Source organism: Protopterus annectens, chromosome 8.part1, assembly GCF_019279795.1.
Source record: "Protopterus annectens isolate FY-2018-M chromosome 8.part1, PAN1.0, whole genome shotgun sequence".
Taxonomy (NCBI): Eukaryota; Metazoa; Chordata; order Ceratodontiformes; family Protopteridae; genus Protopterus; species Protopterus annectens.
In genome coordinates, this window is record NC_056742.1 from 90,426,967 (window position 1) to 90,445,988 (window position 19,022).

General features: G+C 37.8%; 1 protein-coding gene across 2 annotated transcripts in view; it reads left to right on the forward strand.

Moving 5' to 3' along the window:
• GALNS (galactosamine (N-acetyl)-6-sulfatase) overlaps positions 1–19,022 on the forward strand; it is a 1,207,745-nt gene that overhangs the window by 263,540 nt on the left and 925,183 nt on the right. For both annotated transcript variants that reach the window (XM_044081696.1, XM_044081697.1), the window contains exon 5: positions 16,815–16,958. In XM_044081696.1, the coding sequence (XP_043937631.1) occupies positions 16,815–16,958 (144 nt within the window). The remainder of the gene's footprint in view (positions 1–16,814; positions 16,959–19,022) is intronic.

A 19,022-nucleotide genomic window follows, 5' to 3' on the forward strand; every position in this document is an offset into this window, starting at 1 on the left:
TATATATATATATATATATATATAGATATATATATATATATATATATATATATATATACATATATATATATATATATATATATATATATATATATATATATATATATATTATTTGAGTATACTTTAATATATATATATATACCCTTACAAAAGAAAATAAATTATCAAATTATACTCTTATTGTAGGTAAGTAGGAGTGGGGTATACGTGGAGACTATAAAAGTTAGGGATGAATTGTTGTTGCTTTTGGATACTTGGAGGAGTGGTTTGTGTGAGGATCGGAGTTGCCGATTGTTGGCATATGGTTGGAGTAATTGTAGGGCTGGGGTTCTGTTTGGCTGGTATGTTATTTGGTGAGTAAAGACAAGTTGGGTACAGGTTAGTTGCTGTGGGAATTCTAGCCAATTTATTTGTTGTAGGGCAAAGTAGTGGTGGGACCTATATGCGGAGCTCATGGTGAACTTGGCTATTTTATTGTAGGCTGTTGCAAGTTTGGTAAGGTCAGTTTTGTTAAGGTTTGTAAATATGGGGGATGCATGGAGAACAGTAGATAAGAGAGGAGTCCTGGCGATGCTAATTCAGTAAAGAGAGTCTAGTTTGATGTGTGTTTTTTAATGGTTTGAGAGAGGTGTAGGTCAAATTTTAATTTGCTATCAATTGTGACACCTAGTAATTTGGTATGTGAGCTGGTGTTTATGATTTTGTTGTTGGAGGAGTGGATTTGAAAAGTGGCTGAGGGAGTGGGTGTTTTGGGAGAAAGAGTATGAGTTTGGTCTTGTTTGGGTTCAATATGAGGTTAGTGTTAGCCAGGATTCTACTTCTAGGAAGGATTGTTGTGTTATAGCCTGTAGTTGTGTTAGAGAGGGACCAAAGCATATCGGGGTAGAGTCATCTGCATATTGGATGACAGAGGCGAGAGATGTGGATTTATGGAATTGATTTGTGATGATACTTTTGTATTTCTTCCTTAGCCTTTTCTGTATCAGAAAATGACTTTGATCCTGGAAGCAAAAATATTCTAAAGACAGCTGAATAAATCAGCTTAAATATCACACCTTCCATTTGACATTCCCTGATTGCTGGGATAAATTTGCTTGTCTTCTGCCTGGTGTGCAGTGAATAATCATTTTCCACAAACTCTCTACTGTCTCCAATGTTTAATACTTTGCCTTTCTGCCACAGTTTTGTCAGGATCAACTCTTTCTGCTGGTATGATTGCATCTTTAAAGATACAGGTCTTGGCTGCATTCTTTGGAGCATACACATGATGTACCTTTTCAATTAACAAATCCTGTTGTGGAATAACAGTTCAGTTGCTTATTTGTGGTCTCAAAAATTAATGCAGTCTGTTCCTTCTAGTTTCTCTGGTACAGCAGAAAATATCAGTTTTTCTCTGCATGCTCTGTCCTCTAACTCTACCATTTTGTGAAACAGTTCTTCTGGAGCAGCCTGATACTCAATGATACTTCAGTTTCATTTATTTCAAGCTCTAAGTTTTTGCAATTTTATCAGTTCATCTGAATAGCTCTGTAAGCTTCTTCCATTCTTTCCAGCCTTTTGTTATATGAGTTGATATGCTCCTTCACATTTCATTTTATTTTAACTGGCTGTGCGTGTGTTTGATTTTTTTCCTCTCAATTACTGGAAGCCATCTCTTGCACCAAAGCTGGAGCTTGAACTGCATTTTGCTGAACAGCTGCAGGAATCTTCCCAGACAGTGTTTTCTCTTCACCTGTATTTTACTGAAACTGAAAATTTCTAGCTCTTATCTTTTTCTTTTTTTCACACTGAACAGCCTGAAATTAAGCTGTTGATGAGTGTGTAACAATCTTGGAAGTCCGCAGTTAACCAGATTTTGGCAGCCTTTTGAAGACCGTTAAACATTCAGCCTATATTTTCTAGAAAGAGAGGCTTCTGCCATTTCCTGTTGAATGCTTGGTTATAGTAAGACTGAAAACTTTGAGGTCTTCCCATCAGAAGTAAGCTACAGATCTTGCATCATCCAGTACAAAACGGGAACTGGTAAGCTCCAGGTTAATAAAAATGCCCGTGGTGATACTTACAAGTGTCAATGATAACTGTTTCACCTGGTAACAAACACAAAAATGGAATTGATTGGTATTTCCCTGTTAATTGAATGTTCTTCAGTTTCATTTCAGGTCAGATCAGTTTCCAGTTTGTCTCTGAAATGCTTTTGTCTTCCTATCAGAAACTGGCAAGAACCTGTTCTTCCATCATTTATTTTTTGACTTTACGGGAAGGATTTAGGATATGGATTATAAAGGATACGTAAATTGACCAGACTGGCATTACTGTTTCATGAAGAAACACTTTTGTTTCCTGGGACAGTCACCAGAAGAGTATAAAATATGTTAAATGTAATGAACGTTTTCGTTCACTGTCCTATCCAAACTTCATCAGATAAAATCCCCCTCATTCAGCTTCCTTAACTATAACAATATGGATTTTCTTTAGTTTCATGGGAGAGTAGAATGTGGATTCAACTTTCACTAACTCCCCTGAACTATTTTTGAGACATGGCATTTTTACAACTTGGAAAAGCCTTGTTTCCATTCCCTTGCTCTCTCTCTAAAGGCAGCTACATTTATTGTTTATTATTTATTTGATAGTGCTCATAAGATACTTAAGGCAGTATCATATGTCATTCTGAATGCCCAATAAAACCTGGTAAGTTTTAGTAATGCTGTTAGGGAAGTAACAGCTGTCCATGGTACGGAACAGAACAGGCATTAAAGGGAATGGAATGCATAGGTTTGATTGAGAAGAAGTTGTGGCCAATAGAATGATAGAAGTGTATGGTCATTGCTGTGAAGCAAGATTAGATGTGCATTTGTATTGACCCACAGATCAGAATAACTTAATGAAAGAGTGTTACTCATTACTTTACTTTAAATTGAATAAGTGGTCTGTGATGCCAAATGCTAATTCTGTTCAGTGCGACATACAAGGCAGAGATTGTGGCAAATAAAGCTAGATGAAGCAAGCTGACAAGTGTATATGTTTTAATACTTCACAAGGAAGGTACAGATTCCTTCGAAGTTCATTTCATATTTGATCAGCAGCAGAGGCATTTCAAAGAGATGTTACACAGACCTTTTGAAGGCTTAGAATGTGTTAATAACAAAATTGGTGATCTGTTTGCATCACAAGAAGAGCATGACATGAGTCTAATACAGTTGCTTAAGCTTGGTTTATTTTAAGACTGTGTAATCCTAAGTTAAATAAAAACAAATGTAAATTAATAGTAAGTACATGGGATCATATTTTAACATCAGTTCAACTAAAGACCGATACAAAGATGTCAGAGCAGTTGTAAAAATGCCAAATACACATAACAGTTGGTCATTACAAACGTTTGTAGGAATTATGCAGTATCTTGCAGTATTGTATCTAATATGTTTGAGATAACTAGACCTCAAAGAAAGACATTAGATGTTTTTAAATGCTGAAGACTCTAGTTACAGAAGAATTAAACATTTAAAGTACTGTAATGTGAATAAGCCATCTGTGTTCCTAATAGATGCCAGTTGGAGTGGCAAAGCACTTGTAATCCTGGAAGAGAATAAACCAAGTTGTGTGTGTGTCAGGAGCATTTATGGATACACAAAAACAGAAATGAAGCTGTCAGAAAAAGTATATGGATGTGAGAAACTCCTTTAATATGTCCGTGGTAGAGATGTTTATGCGAATCCAGCTCACAAACCCTTACAAAACATGTTCATAAATGTTTTGTTTTGTTTTCCAAAGCACCCCTGAGATTGCAAGAGCATTACTTAATCAACTGAAGCGTAATCTGAAATTGAAATATGTAAAAAAAACAAGGAGCTATATGTAGCACATATGCTGAGTAGAATATACCTACTAGAGCTAACAGTAATTACAGTTACCAATGCTTGAATGAATCAGTTCATTCATTCATTCATTTTAGAGCTGCCCTGACAATGACTTAGAAATGCACTGACTGAAAGACAGTAAGGTGAAAGGCTGACTTGAACAAAACTTACCAGTAGGAAATGAGCATAGTCTTTCTGTTTCTTAGGAACAAATAAATTCTGCCCATGGCTTAAGGTTCAAAGCTGACATAATATTAGTTTCCAGTCAGCTGAGAAAAAATGCTCAAGAGTATACAAGAATCACATTAGAGAACAGTAAAGAACAAAGAAAGAACAAGAGATTTAATGTATTGCCCAGGATGGAGTCAAATAGAACAAGTAGTCTGGTGCAGTGCCATAGGCAATACATAACATAATGGCAGTCTGGAAGAAAGGATGCTAACTGATATATTCCATCATTATCCTGGTAGTGAAGAACATCTTCATCTGTGGAGTTAATTGGGCATAGATGTGTTCCATTTCAAAGGAGCCATGTATCTTAATAGGAGTAGGTTATTATTCCAAGTTCCATGCAATAAACTGACAGACCTAACAAATGGTAGTGTGATCAGATCCTTAAAGTTTGTGTTTTTTAGACAAAGGATTCCTTATGTATGTCATTCTTTTGCGAACAAAAAGTCAAGATTTCAGAAGATTGTGTGCAAGTGGAAATTTGTACCTGTAATGTTCAGGCCATACTAATCCACAGTGTAATGGATAAGTGGCGAGAACTGCTGATACTGCTTCTGTCATAAGATTTTTTTCACTGTATTAAAAAGTATGAGGGCTGTCATCTTGCAGCTTTGGAATATATAAAAAGTATTTTGCAGTGGCTCAATCCCCAACCTAAGGCCGAAAAGCACATTATCTGTTTCAGCTCAGTTAGTCATGCCAGAAACTCGATTTAAAGTAAAGGAAATGGTGGGGAGGAATTAGCAGAAACAGAAATACTTTTATGATAACTTCAAAAGACTACCCAGTTTACAAGCTGGAAATGTAGTAAGAGTCTAAAAAAACATTGAAAATCTTGCAGCATGAAGGTTGAAGTGCCTGACCAAACAGCAAGTGCTTTCGGGTAAATCCCTTCACTAATGGTGAATTCCTATATACAAAAAGTGCACAAATCTTTATTTAACATGGAAAAAACTGGTTTGATAGGCCATGAGCTGCTGACATTTGTATATATATATATATATATATATATATATATATATATATATATATATATATACACACACACAACATCCTACTATTCCAGTTTTTAAAGCCTTACCAAAAATTCATAAGGATCCCAAAACACCACCCATGAGACACATAGTATCGGGTAGGGGCTAGGTAACTTCTATTTGGTTAGAATGCACTCTTAGACCAATGTTACAAACCTTCCCTAGGATTTTGAAAGATACTGCTACATTTCTGGAATCATTGGGTGTTTATTTACAAGAGAACAGTGACATTTCCTATATATTTGTTACTTTAGATGTAAAGAATTTGTTCACTGCTATAGAAAATCAATATGGTATTACTGCCATAGAAGAAATACTGAACAAAAAGGTGAATATACATATAGATGAAAATATACGGTTATGTTCCTTATTAAGGTTAGTATTAGAGAGTAATGTTTTTCTTTGTCAAACAAAGTATTATTGCCAGAGACAAGGTATAGCTATGGGTACGCCTTGTGCGAACACATATGCTAACCTAGTCCTAGCATACGGGGAAGATATGGTGATATTTGAGGCAGCACATGATTGGAAAGTCAAACTTCTCTTTTACAATAGATTTGTGGACAAGGTTTTCTTTTTTTTTGGGGGGGGGGGGGGGCACCACATCAGAATTAACATCCTTTGTCAAGTATCTAGAGTCCACTACCAGCTTCTTCAGATTCTCATTGAATTATTCTAGTTCAGTTATTGAATACTTGGATGTTGGTATTTATTAAGAAAGAAAATGGGGAGGTGGAGACCTCACTATATAGGAAGCCTTGTTGGACCAACAGCATGCTTAGATATGATAGCATGCACCCTAGGCATGTATTCCAACACATAGTCAAGGGACAAGTCTGTAGAATATCTAGTCTTTGCACAAATGAAAATTCCTTTATACAGGAATTGGACTCTAAAGAATAATTTTCAAGCACGAGGTTATAGTAAAAATGTATTAAAAAAGGAAATGGACAACAGCAGTCTCTATAGAAAACAAAGTGCAAAACCATGGTTACACAGAGGTAAAAAATGGCCTAATATTGTAGATGCACAGGGTCAAAAACCTAATGAAGGTTTGAAAATAAGTTTAACATACAGTAATGATATAGGTAGTATATGTAATATAATTAGAGACAACTGGAGAATTCTTTTAACAGATGAGAATATAACTAGAGTTGTAGGGACACAACCTAGATTTATTTTTAAAAGAAATACAAATCTGAAAGATATTTTGTGTCAAGAACCTATGCATTTTAAAAATTCAGGCATTAAGAAGAAGGGAACTTATCCATGTCTACATTGTAAAGCCTGTAAGCACATTCTACAGGGGAACTGTTTGATACACCCCAGGACCAACAAGAATTACTTTTTGAATATGTATGCTGACTGTAACACACAACATGTTTATATTGCGAACTGTCAGCAGTGCACTGCATATTATGTAGGAAAAACAAATTGCAGACTTAGATAGAATTTTTAAGCATCTATCAGATACAAGGTTTTATACGCACTGTACAAGCATATAAAATTGCATATTATCATGTATTTGCCTTTATGGGTATATGTGTTGTAAATAGAAGTCAAAGAATGGGTGACTTGTATAATGAAACTGAATACAAAGAGATGCAATGGATTCTTAGACTGGGAGCTGACAAAGCCCCAGGATTAAATGATGTTGTCCCTTTAAAACCAGCTCTAGCAAAAATGAGGGTAAATTATTGATTTTTATTGGCTGTGTTGTACTATATTAGATACTATGTTTTTACTAGTGTTTTATCATCTGATGAAGGGATTTACCCGAAAGCGCTTATGATACTGCTTTTATTGTTTTAATAAAGTTAATTTGCGTCATATACAGCGTGGTAGTACTTGCCTTACTTTTGGATTTATTACACTTTATTGAAGGCATGTGTACCTCAGCAGAGCTTTCAGGGAGATAACTGAGATTTGTGAGGCAGCAGTCTGGGCTTCATCCATACCTTACAAGCTGTTTCTAATCGAACTGCTGCTGTAAGGCTGAGGCTGAGAGTTGGTTTGCTACAGTCCTGGGTGTGGAGGACTTACTGAGTGGCGCCCATCAGTTGCAGTTTAGGTATATAGCTTTCAGTTTTACCCATTTGGGAAGAATTATTGGAGAAACTGAAAATGGTATAAAATATATTATCATTGTGAGAGGTACTCAAGCTAGCATTAAATGTTTGATGGCATTCCTGATTTTTTCCAGTAAGAGTATCCCTCCTGCCTTCCTCAAGCTTTTTACTGATATTAGATTGCTCAGGATTAAGTGGGCGTGCCTTCGTTGAAGGTTGAACGTCGAGCTGGCACCTCGGCGTTCGTGAAAATCTACTGCCAATCATTAGCAGACCGGAGTTCCGCTGTGGCGACCCCTAACCAGGAAAAGCCGAAAGACAAACCACAACAACAGGTTGCTCAGGATTATTGTGTATGTTTTATTGTTCTGCTGGCCTGTCGTGGTTGATAAGATAATTATGCAGCTTGTTTAGTCTGGCATATATCCAAGGCTAAGGATAAAAATGTTTGTACATGGTAGTCTGCCATATTTATTAATACATACATGTGTTTTGTTTATTTATTTATTCATATATTTATTGACATTTGACTACTGAGAAAGTCCGACTGGGTAGAATCCCATGTTCAGTGGAGGCCCTAGGAGAAAAGCTCCAAATTATTACAAAACATTTTAAGAACAATAATTTTACAGTGTTGTTGAAGATGCTGTTTGTTAGAGCCTGGTGGTATCACATGGTAGTATGTTTTCAATGTTTTTGAGAGTCGTCTTCTGTACATACTATCAGCTGGTGGGTGGTAGCAAAAACTGACCTGATTTATATGCTGCTGCTGTTGTGGGCTGTGAGCTGTTGGTCCAACTGCTACTTCTGTCATGCTTATTGTTTTGTCTTGTCTGTGGTAGATTGAGGAGAGGGTCTTGGTTCAGCAGATTAATCTATTTTCACATTTTAGGCTGTTATAGCTCTCTGACTCAGTGGGTAGCATTTCAGACAGCTAGTTAAGGCTTGCAGTGAGGGCCATGTCCACTGCTAATTATTCTGAAGCTAGCTGCCACTGTTGTTGCAAGGTTCATTTCCAGTCCTAGTGACTTACTAGAGGAACAGGAATGGCGTCAGACTTCTACTGTTAGGGTGCGCATGTTATACAACAGTAGTTTCCTGCACCTGACAGCATCATGAATACAGGAGATAAGATTTTCAGTCTTTTTTTCCATTGAAAGGGAGGCTGCATTGCAAACGTTTTTTTTTTTGATGGGCATTGACTTATTGATACTGTATTTTCAAATGAAAATGTATTTCTGTTTTCTCACTAAAACAAGGAGTTAACAATTGTTAATATAGTAACATCATTTGTCTCTTTGTACCAAAAGTTCAAACACCAGTCCTTAACAATATAGAATAACCACTTGAAAAAAAGTTGCCGACCTGTGTAGTCTTGGTGTGTGTGTGTGTGTGTGTGTGTGTGTGTGTGTGTGTGTGTGTGTGTGTGTGTGTGTGTGCACGTGTAGCATGCAGCATGTCTTCCTTCACCTCCCATATTTCCATGCAAAAATATCTGGAGTTTTGTATTCTGCAGCTTTAATGCAAGGACCTGTTGCACTGACCAACAACTTTATCAGTAAAGAAAAACTTGTGTAATGTCTAATGTCAACCCTATACATACTTGCATACTTTATTTATGGCAATAACCCCTGATCTCAGACTTCATCCCTTCTCCCCAAAGCAGTTCTTTCCATCAGTCCTTTAACTATCTTGCCCCTCCTGATCATGTTATCCTTACTCATATGTATTCTAACTTCAAAATACATAATATTTTTAACCATTCTTGTTAGATGAATTTTAAATATTTTCCATTGTCTTGTCTGACCCCCTTGGATCATTTAATAACACTAGTTAATTCAGCTCTTCAAACTTGCATGGTCTACATCATATGAGGCATAGCTAATAACTTGTAGAAGATATAAGGACATCAGGATCCCTTGATTTAGTTTTCTCTGGTTGTGTAACACAGCTTTTTGGTTACTTTACTTACAGACCCTTTACAGTGCACAGTGTATCAGACTGGGAGGGATCATGACATCTGTGTTGTTTCCCTTAGTATTTGCTCTAGTCTTACTCCTTTTCTTAGTACATAGTCTCTGACATTATGATCGTGCCCAGTGAACATAATCTAACACTTACCTGACTTGAACCCAAGATCCCTTCCATATGTCCATTCCTGCAACTTGTTTAAATCACCTCAAAGATCAGTTTCCGCTTTTAATGATCTCTTGTTTGGGAATTTATTACATGTACTGGTTTAAGCATTCATTGGCAGTTTTTTTGTAAAATAAGCGAAACTTAAACCGTGTGTTGTACCTTTAAGAGGCATTTCCAAGGATAGCACGTGCATATGAATAGCAAGCACGTGCTAGCTTCAGTGCTATTTTGAGAGTGCAGCCAGAGTGTGAGCATGCATGAATGTGATAGCTAGTCAGTTTTCGTTTATCTAAGTTAAAGTTATTAAGCCTCAATCTTGATGTGTTTGTACGTAAAGCTGTTTGAACAGAACCCACAGATGTTCAAATGTTCATCTGTTTTATCCTGACCAGACAAGCAACATGGTGTCAGAACCAGGATTCCAGAGACTGCTTTTCAGAGCTACAAGGTGCAGAGTTAACAGTGAAAGTGAACTAAGTGAACCAAGTACAAAAAAGGGCCAGAAATTAACTAAAGGTAATGGAAACTTGCACGAACTATTGCTTTTATCAAAAAGATAAAACGGCACATTACAATGACACAGAACATATTAAGGAAATGAGAGGCACAAAAAGTTTATTAATTAAACGAAATGTTTAAAATTAAGATTTTGATAAAACGATTATCAGAAAAACACATAAGGGGTTTGGAATTACCTCTGAATTGCAAAATTAGCATGTTTAAAGTAAAACGAGCATGTTTGGAGTGAGACGAGCACAAGAGAAGTTTAATGGGCATGAGAAGAGATTAAATGAGCAAAATGAATGTAATAAAGGGCAAAAAGGGCACAGTAAGCATAAATAAAACAAAGAGACTGCATGTTTTTTGCAAATTTCTGTGTTGGCATAAACTACTATTTTTGCATTGATTGAAGCTGTTCATGGCATAACTAGAGTTATTCGAAGTATCTCAAAGTGTGTAAAACTGCTTACAGTGTGTATTTATTACTGTGCAATTATTCCAAAGAGTTTGTGTGCAAAGTGCAATTGTTTCATAAAGTGTAGTCAAAATACAGCCATTTTGAATAGTTTCTTGTGCTGGGTGTGTCTATTTGCAGAGTGTCGCCAATACAGAGAGGTTTCTTGCACTGTACAGAGTTATTTTACAAAGTACAGCCATTTTGGGAAAGTTTCAGTGTGCTGCGTACTGTTTATTCGCAAAGTGCAATTACTTCGAAATGTTTCTTACCATGAGCTTCTTCCGCCCAGTTTATTTGCACAGTACAGTTATTTTGAAATGTTTCTTACACTGATAAGAGCTGTTTTTTTTTAAAGTACAGTGATTTCAAGAGTATTCATGTGCCCAGGAGACTTATTTCGCAAAGTTCAGTTATTCAGACGCTGCATGTTCTATTGGACATAGTTACAAGTACTGGCATAAATTTCTGGCATATGTATATGTGTATGTGTTCATGCTTACTTGCAAAAACCTTCTCTGATATGTATTAATGTGGCAGAGGCATTTTACAGACCAGGTCCACTTGTATTTGATCAGAATATTGCGGAGAATTGGAGAATATTTGAGCAAGAGTACGATATTTTTATACAAGCAGCTTATTTCGACAAAGATGCACGCACGCACCAGGGTATTCATTTTGCTAAACCTAGCTGGGTCAGAGGCCATTGAAATAGAGCATTCATTTGTGTATGCACCAGCAGTATATGAAGGAGAAGGGGAAAACGTCATTTTGTTGTACAGGCTGAATCAAGGGAAGCCCCAAGTATTTGAAAGGCAAATTTAAGGAAATGTGCAACCCCCAGACAAATATTACATTAGAGAGACATTTCTTTTACACAAGAGATCAAAAGCCAGGGAAACTTTTGCAGCTTATATTACTGACCTGAGAAACAAAGCTAAAACTTGTAGGTTTGGTGATTTAAAAGATGAGTTGATAAAGGATAGGCTTGTGTGTGGTATTAATAATGCTGCAGTGAGAAAGATTTTGCTTGATGACAGTGATTTAACGCTGAGCAAAGCTATTGAGATTTGTCAAATCCATGAAGTTACAGAAAGGCACACAAGTATGCTTGCAAGTGATAAGAGCATGGTTTCAGCAGGCTCCAGAGCAAATGTAGACAGCATGGAACACATGGCTAGCAGAAGCAGGCATAACCACATGGCAGCTGTAATCCCTGCGGGTGTGACAGGTAAAACCCAAGTTCTAAGACTAGTTCAGTGAAAAAGACATGCTTAATGCAGTACAAGGGTGAATCAGCAAAACCCAAATCAAGCTTTACTGTTAACTGTCACAATTGTGGTGTGAATCATGAGTCTAAAAGAGAAAATTGCTTAGCATTTGGTCAGCAATGCCACAAGTGTAAAAAATTGAACCATTTTCAAAAGTTTTCCAAATCAAGTAAACCTCACTTAGTAATAAAGAAGGGTCACTTAAAAAAGCAAGTTGATCATATAGAGGGCTGCAACCCTACTTTCTATATAGATGGTGTATCATAATTGGTGAAAAGGTTGATGCAGTAGATTTCTTGGCAAAGAATGAAGTGTTTTGTAACTGTCCAGATCAATTGTAAATCCACCAAGCTCAAAGTAGACACTAGTTCAAAGTGTAATGTTATGGCAGCAGACACATTTGCTAAGGTGAGAGCTGGTGAGCAACTTAATGTAGCCAGTTGGGTGAAACTTGTTGCTTATGGAGGTGAAGAAATTCATAATGAAGGTTCAGTAGTGGTTCATGTTATTTGGCTATGAACTGCTACAGCTTACTGCTCTATGTAGTCCAAAGACCTGTGCAGTCATTACTGGGTCTCAGAGACAGTTTGAGAATGAATCTGCTTTCCTTTACCAAAGACGTTCATCATATAAGCACATGTCTCAGTTCCTGTTTTACTGCTGCTATTTTCTCAGAATATGCTGATGTGTATTCTATGAAGTTAGACCCAGAAGTCAGTCCACTGGTCAGACCATCAAGAAAGGTTCCAATAGCTACGCAGAATAAAGTCAAAGCTCAGTTGGATAAAATGGTGCCGCAAGGTGTAATTTGTCCAGTTACAGAACCTACTGAATGGGTGCAATCCTTGGTAGCAGTACACAGACAAGACTCAGATGAAATCAGAATATGCACTGACGCAAGAGATTTGAGCAAAGCATTACAGAGACCGCATCTTCCTGTGCATACAGTCGAGGAAGTTGCAGCCCTAATACCGAATGCCACTGTTTTTTCTGTGTTAGATGCCAAAAGTTCATTTTGGCAAGTGATGCTTGATCCCAAATCTTCACTACTGACTACATTCAGTACCACATTTGGAAGCTATAGATTCCTCAGGATGCCATTTGGAATAAATTCTGCAAGCGAAGTCTTTCAAGATGCAATGGAAAAAAATTTTTGAGGTTATCCTTGTGCCGTAATAGTAGATGATTTGTTGGTTGGAGGCAGTGGTGAAGCACAGCAAGACAGAAACCTTAGGAAAGTTCTAGACAGAGCATGTGAAGTGAACTTAAAACCCAATCCTCTGAAGTGCAAATTCAGACTAGCAGAAGTTACATATGTAGGTCATTTATTTACTAGCACTGGCTTGCGACCAGACCCATACAAGCAAGCAGCTATTCTTGAGATGCCAGCACCAGATAATGTTCAAGCTCTACACAACATTTTCTTGGCATGGTCAACTATTTAGGCAAGTTTATACCAGATTTCAGTGAATTGACAGCACCTTTGAGAGAGCTAATGCACAAAAATGTTCCATGGACTTAGTAGGGAACAGTACCAGAGAGCATTTGAAGACCTTAAGCAGAAAATTGCCACCCCACCTACATTAAGATACTATGATGTCAATAAACCAGTAACTCTTTCCTGTGATGCTTCAGAATTTGGTCTTGGTGCAGTTATTCTTCAAGAGGGCAGACCAGTAGCCTATGCATGTAGAACTCTTACCCAAACTGAAATGCAGTATGCTCAAATTGAGAAAGAACTTTTGGCAATAGTATTTGCATGTTCATAGTTTCATGATTATATATGTGATCAAGCAGTACAGACTGAAACTGATCATTATCCTCTGGTCACCATTTTAAAGAAGCCTATGCATTGAGCTCCAGCAAGCTTACAAAGAAAGATGCTTAGATTGCAAAAGTACAACTTCAAAATGGTCTGTACAAAAAACAAACTTGTTTATTTGGGTGATACCTTATCCAGATCACCCAGAAATACAATGGAACAGCTTAATGCAGTGAATTTTGACTTTGATGTCATGGAAATGCGTAATATTTCCACCACGAGACTTTATGAGCTGAGAGAAACCATACAAAGACTGATCCCATTTTGCAAAAGCTCAACCACTTCATTAATGTTGGATGGCTGTCAAAGCAATCTAGTGTACTCCCTGAAGTGCAAAATTATTTTCCTTACAGAGATGAGATGTTGATGGAAGATGGCATTATTTTCAAAGGTCCTAAAATTGTTGCTCTTGCTTCCTTACAACGTGAATATATCCAGATTTTGCATCATGGTCACCCAGGTTCCGAATCTACCAAAAGAAGGGTGAAAGGACTAGTATTTTGGTCTTCTCTAGCAAACAATATTGATAAAGTACTTTCTTCTTGTTCAGTATGCATAGTACTGCAACTGCATTTGCAAAAAGAACCACTTCAGCTAAGTCAAGTTCCTGAACTACCTTGGTCAACAGTAGCCACTGATATATTTGAGTGGAACAATCAATGTTACTTACTGTTGGTAGATTCTTATTTGAAATGGTTTGAGATCGATTTACTACCTAACCTAACGTCCACTGCGGTTATCACTAAGTTGAAACGTCATTTCTCAGACCATGGGAGTCCACAGAAGCTTATTTCTGACAATGGCACCCAATTTACCAGTCAGTTGTTTCAGAAAATTTGCAAAAGAATGGGACTTTGCACATGTCACTAGTAGTTCAGAATACTCACAGTCAAAGACTAGCTGAACATACAGTACAGAGTGCAAAGCAATTACTAGAGAGGTCAAAGCCTGATAATACCAATGTCTTTTTGAATGCACTTAATCTCAGAAACATACCCCATGACAATATACTTGGCTCACCTGCTCAGAGACTTCTATCTAAGCAAACCAGAACAACCTTGCCTATAAGTTCCAGTTTGTTGAGGCCTAAAGCTAAAAACAACAGAACAATCAAAGCCCAACTATTCAAAAAGTGTTCTTTCCAGAAGTCCATCTATGATAAATCGAGCAGATTTCTTCGTCCATTGAAAGAAGGAGAGAGAGTGAGGATACAAATGGCGAAAGGTTTCGACCGGATTGGTCAAGTAACGGGTATATGTGCCAAGCCGAGATCCTACTTCGTTGAATCTGAGGGTGAGGAATACAGGAGAAATCAGATATCTTTCTGTATCAGAATTGATATTGCAGCATTGTTTCTGTGATACAAATTCTAGATCTCACAGCAATCCAGACAATGATCCTGTTGCAGAACATGTCTTAACTCCTACTTCCATTCCTGATAATGTTCCTGATGTCCCCAAAGTTGAACATTCAGCAGAGACAGTCCCAGCTGCTAGACCTAATTCTAATGTCTATGTCACACGATTTGGTCATATTTCCAGACCTAGTGTGAAATGCACAGCAACCTGGACATAATTGTCTGTATGTACTTGGTTCTGTATAATTGCATGTCAAAGAATGGTTTTGTATCATTTGCATGTCAATTAAAGTCGTCAATAATGTGTGACTCATTTCTCAAAGAGGGAGGATGTAGAGTAGTGTTTGGTTCTACCTTTAAGAAGCATTTCCAAGGACAGCATGTGCATAACAAATAGTAAGCACGTGCTAGCTTCAGTGCCATTTTGAGAGTGCAGCCAGAGTGTGGGCATGTATGAGTGTGATAGCTAGTTAGTTTACAAGTTTATCTAAGTTAAAGTTATTAAGCCTCAATCCTGATATGTTTGTACATAATAAAGCTGCTTGAACAGAACCCACAGATGTTGGTCTGTTTTATCCTGACCAGACGAGCAACAGTGTGTTTGCTTTATGGCAATGCAGTTTATTATTAAGATTTTGGTACAGGATCCCCATCCCACCCCAAAAAATAAGTTATAAGTATTGCTGTTTTTGGCAGTGGCTTCTGTTAATTTTTTGTACCTTGTTCTATCTAGATTGAGCCTCCTGTCATTTTTTCTGTTATATGAGTATCTACTAATGTAGAGTGTTGTTGCTATTGATTCCTGGGGATGCATTATCCAGGTTGTTGTACAGGGTGGGAAGTATCACATGTTTCATAAAATTCTGCTGTTGTGATGTCTGTTTTGTTGACCAGAAGAATCAATGTACCCTAACTGCTTTAATTTTTTTGAAATGAACAAGCAACTGGCAGGCAGTGATGCATAAGGTTTTGATGATTTACAGCAGTGCTGAACTAAGTAAGCTGTCTGAATGGGTGATGCTAGGTGATTAGTCACCTATATCCTTCTGTGCTATAGGTGGTTTGATAAGGAGCATTAAATTGTCTGGAGTTTGTCAGGGATGCCACTCACTCCATGAGCATGTCTGGAAAAGTCATTGTTCAGAATTGCAGGACTACTGCCCAGAAGTCAGGGCACTACACTGTCTTTTCACAGCTAGAATGACCTTAAGTCATATGCATTAATGCTGTAGAAGTATCTCTTCTCAAATCACTGCTCCCTCAATTAGATGCATGAACATTTTGTTATTCCTGTTGAGAATTAAACCAGTCTACTAACACATGATTTGTGCATCTGATTGTGTAGTGGTTTACTTCAGCGAAGGGCCTGTGAGAATATGGGGCTGAGTGACCACAAGTTAGTCGTTCTATTCCAGCAGGAGTTTGATCGAATAATCTGTTACAGGACTGTTCCCTAGTGAAGTTCAGTGAAACAGACCTGTAGAGTAAATGAAATGGAGGACTGACTGAGTGATTTCTTGACTAAATAGGGGCATGGAGCCATGCATGCATCTCTGCCGTCATATGTGGGAGTGAGACTTTTTGGGGGCAATGCAAGGGTAGAGCTTTTCTTTAAAATAAATTCTTCTCCTGAAATGTGAGTTGGCCAACATGGTCAACACCTACTTTTGTGTCTACTGAGGAATGAATAAGGATTGGGGATTATAGGCAGATGTGTCCATGGAAAGTTTCAGAAGAGCAGATATAATGGTTGAGAAACAAAACAAAAAACAAAAAGTTTGTATTTTCAGTTTTATGAGTGATGTGTAATGCATATCTGTGAGGCCCACATAGTTTCCCCTGCAAAGTGGTAGATCATTTTTCTGTCAGCATAAAAGATTTGACATCAAAGGAGCATATCAGAAGGGGATACTACCTGTTTCACTGGAAGTGGTAAGCGTGAAGTCTTCATTGCTACCCTTAAAGGTAATGGCATACTGCTGAAGTTTGGGTTGATATTGGCTTTTCATTGCTATATTTATGGGCATGGGGGATACTTCATTTGTTTCTATTATGGCTTGTATCCATTTCCTTCTGTTTCAGGCACTTGGGCCACAGGGACCAGTTCCATCCCCTGAAGCATGGGTTTGATGAATGGTTTGGTTCCCCAAACTGTCACTTTGGACCTTATGATAACAAGAATCGACCCAACATTCCTGTTTATAACAACTCAGAAATGGTTGGCAGGTGAGTATTTTTTCAGAACTTTCAGAGTCTTGTCCTTAGCTATAAGATGTCATTATAAAGTTTTAATCCACTGTGAGGAATAAACTGATAATTGAGTTAGCATGCCGCCTTGTCTGTCCAGAGTCTTTGATCCAATTATCTTTTGATTTCAGTAAAGAGTCGGTTGTTGTGTGTTATCCTGCTGAGAAATTATTGGTCTGTTAATGTATTTGAAAAGCAAGGGGCAGTCACTGGCTGCAGATAAGGCTTTTTCTAGCTTGCTCAGGAGGAATGTAGAACCATATTAGGATCTCTCTTCTCTTTTGGTTCAAAACCCAGAAAATTGATTATGGCATGTTGGTGTATGTCTCTGCACACTGTTTTTCACTCGTTTTCCAGGCTTTGTAATGATGATTTCTTAAATTACTGATGTTATTTAGTGCTGACGTTGTTTTTGATGTTTTTATTGGTTCGGGATGTTGGTAAAACTGGGGACTTTTCAGTTGACTGCCGACACCCCATTGGATGTTGGTGATTGCTGTATTTAACTTTGCTGTTTTATTTTAATGTGAATCTATAGTCATGCTGAATGAACATATGTTTGAATGTACTAAAAGATTGTACTCGTACATGGTAATCACACTTTTGTCCCGTGCAACAAAAATAGCAGCTGCAGAAAATTTTATCTTTCAGCCATAAAATGTTTTTTGTTTATTCTGCAATATTTTTGATGAAGTAGGCAGGGCAGATCAACTTTAACAACCTTCTCCAATTTACCCTGTGTAAATCAGCAAATAACCGTATGTTCTGTGTAGTCCGGGAAGCAGACTACATTTGATAATCAAACACGTTTGCGGGTTGAAACAAACTTGTCGAGGGTATTAGCTATCACTCTTGGTGACCAGAAAAGCCACATGCTTTGAGATGTTTGCATTAGCACAGTACACTGACTTTGATATGTTAAACTATAAGCAGACTGAAGGTATATATTTGTCTGTTTTTCTTTTCCTACTTTATTAAGATACTTCCAGCAAAAGTTACTGCTTTACAGTGTTAGTTATGTTTGCATGCACTCTAGGTTAATCTTGTTTTAAATGTGCACTAACTGTAGTAAAAACAAACTTGGTGTCTCTGCAGTAACTGTTTATGTGGCTTTTCTGTTTTTGTCATTTTTTTTCTCCCACCAACCAATCAGTTTGTTTCCCTGTCTTAATGGATGTTACCATAGTGGCAGCAAAACCTAACATGTTAAGTTGTCATTTTCGCCTTCATTCTTGCTGGATGGCGACTCGGCCTATACTATAGCTTGAGAGCTATTTTTACCGGCTCGAGGCAGCCCTATAACCCACAATACCATGCGCTAACTCCCCAGATCTCGTTTGCCGCTTCGCTGCCAGGTTGTCTTTTTTACCGGCTCAGGTCACTAAGAGATTTATTCTATTTAACTAAAATTTCAGGTAGTTTCTCCAGTTAGTTACCCTTGTTTAGGTCACTACTAATTGTACAACCCTTTTTGTAGCCCTTTTCCCTTCTCTAGTTAATTTTTATCTTTGGGCCTACGGGCTTTACCTTAGTTTTTCCCACCCCTTATAGTGTCTGTGTGTGTGGGTTTTAGTCAGTTCCCTTAACTTTCCTAATTTTAAGTTGAGTGTGTGTGTGGACTGACTGTGTTTACTGTGGATAGGACTATGTCCAAAGACACTAAGGTCTCGGGATTCAAGAAGTGTGACTCATGCTGTCAGAAAATGTCTCTGACAGATGGTCACACTTCTTGTGTCTATTGCTTGGGGCCTTTACACCAGCAGGACTCTTGTTCCGTCTGTCACAGGTTTAGTTCAAGAGTCCTGCAGGAGAGGCGTAATAAGCTCATCCTAAGAGGCTTGTTAAAGCCTGATGACTACCTGTCCAAGTCTGGCTCGGGAAAGTCTTCAAAAACCGCCAAACCCTCGGCTCCAGCTTCTGAGTCGAGGGCTGGTGTTATCGAGATAGCTCCGACATCGGTTCCATCCAGATCCGAGGTGGGTAAACTGGTATCCGCTTCGAAACCAGCATCGGAGCCGACCCCAGCGCACAAGCGCTCTAGAT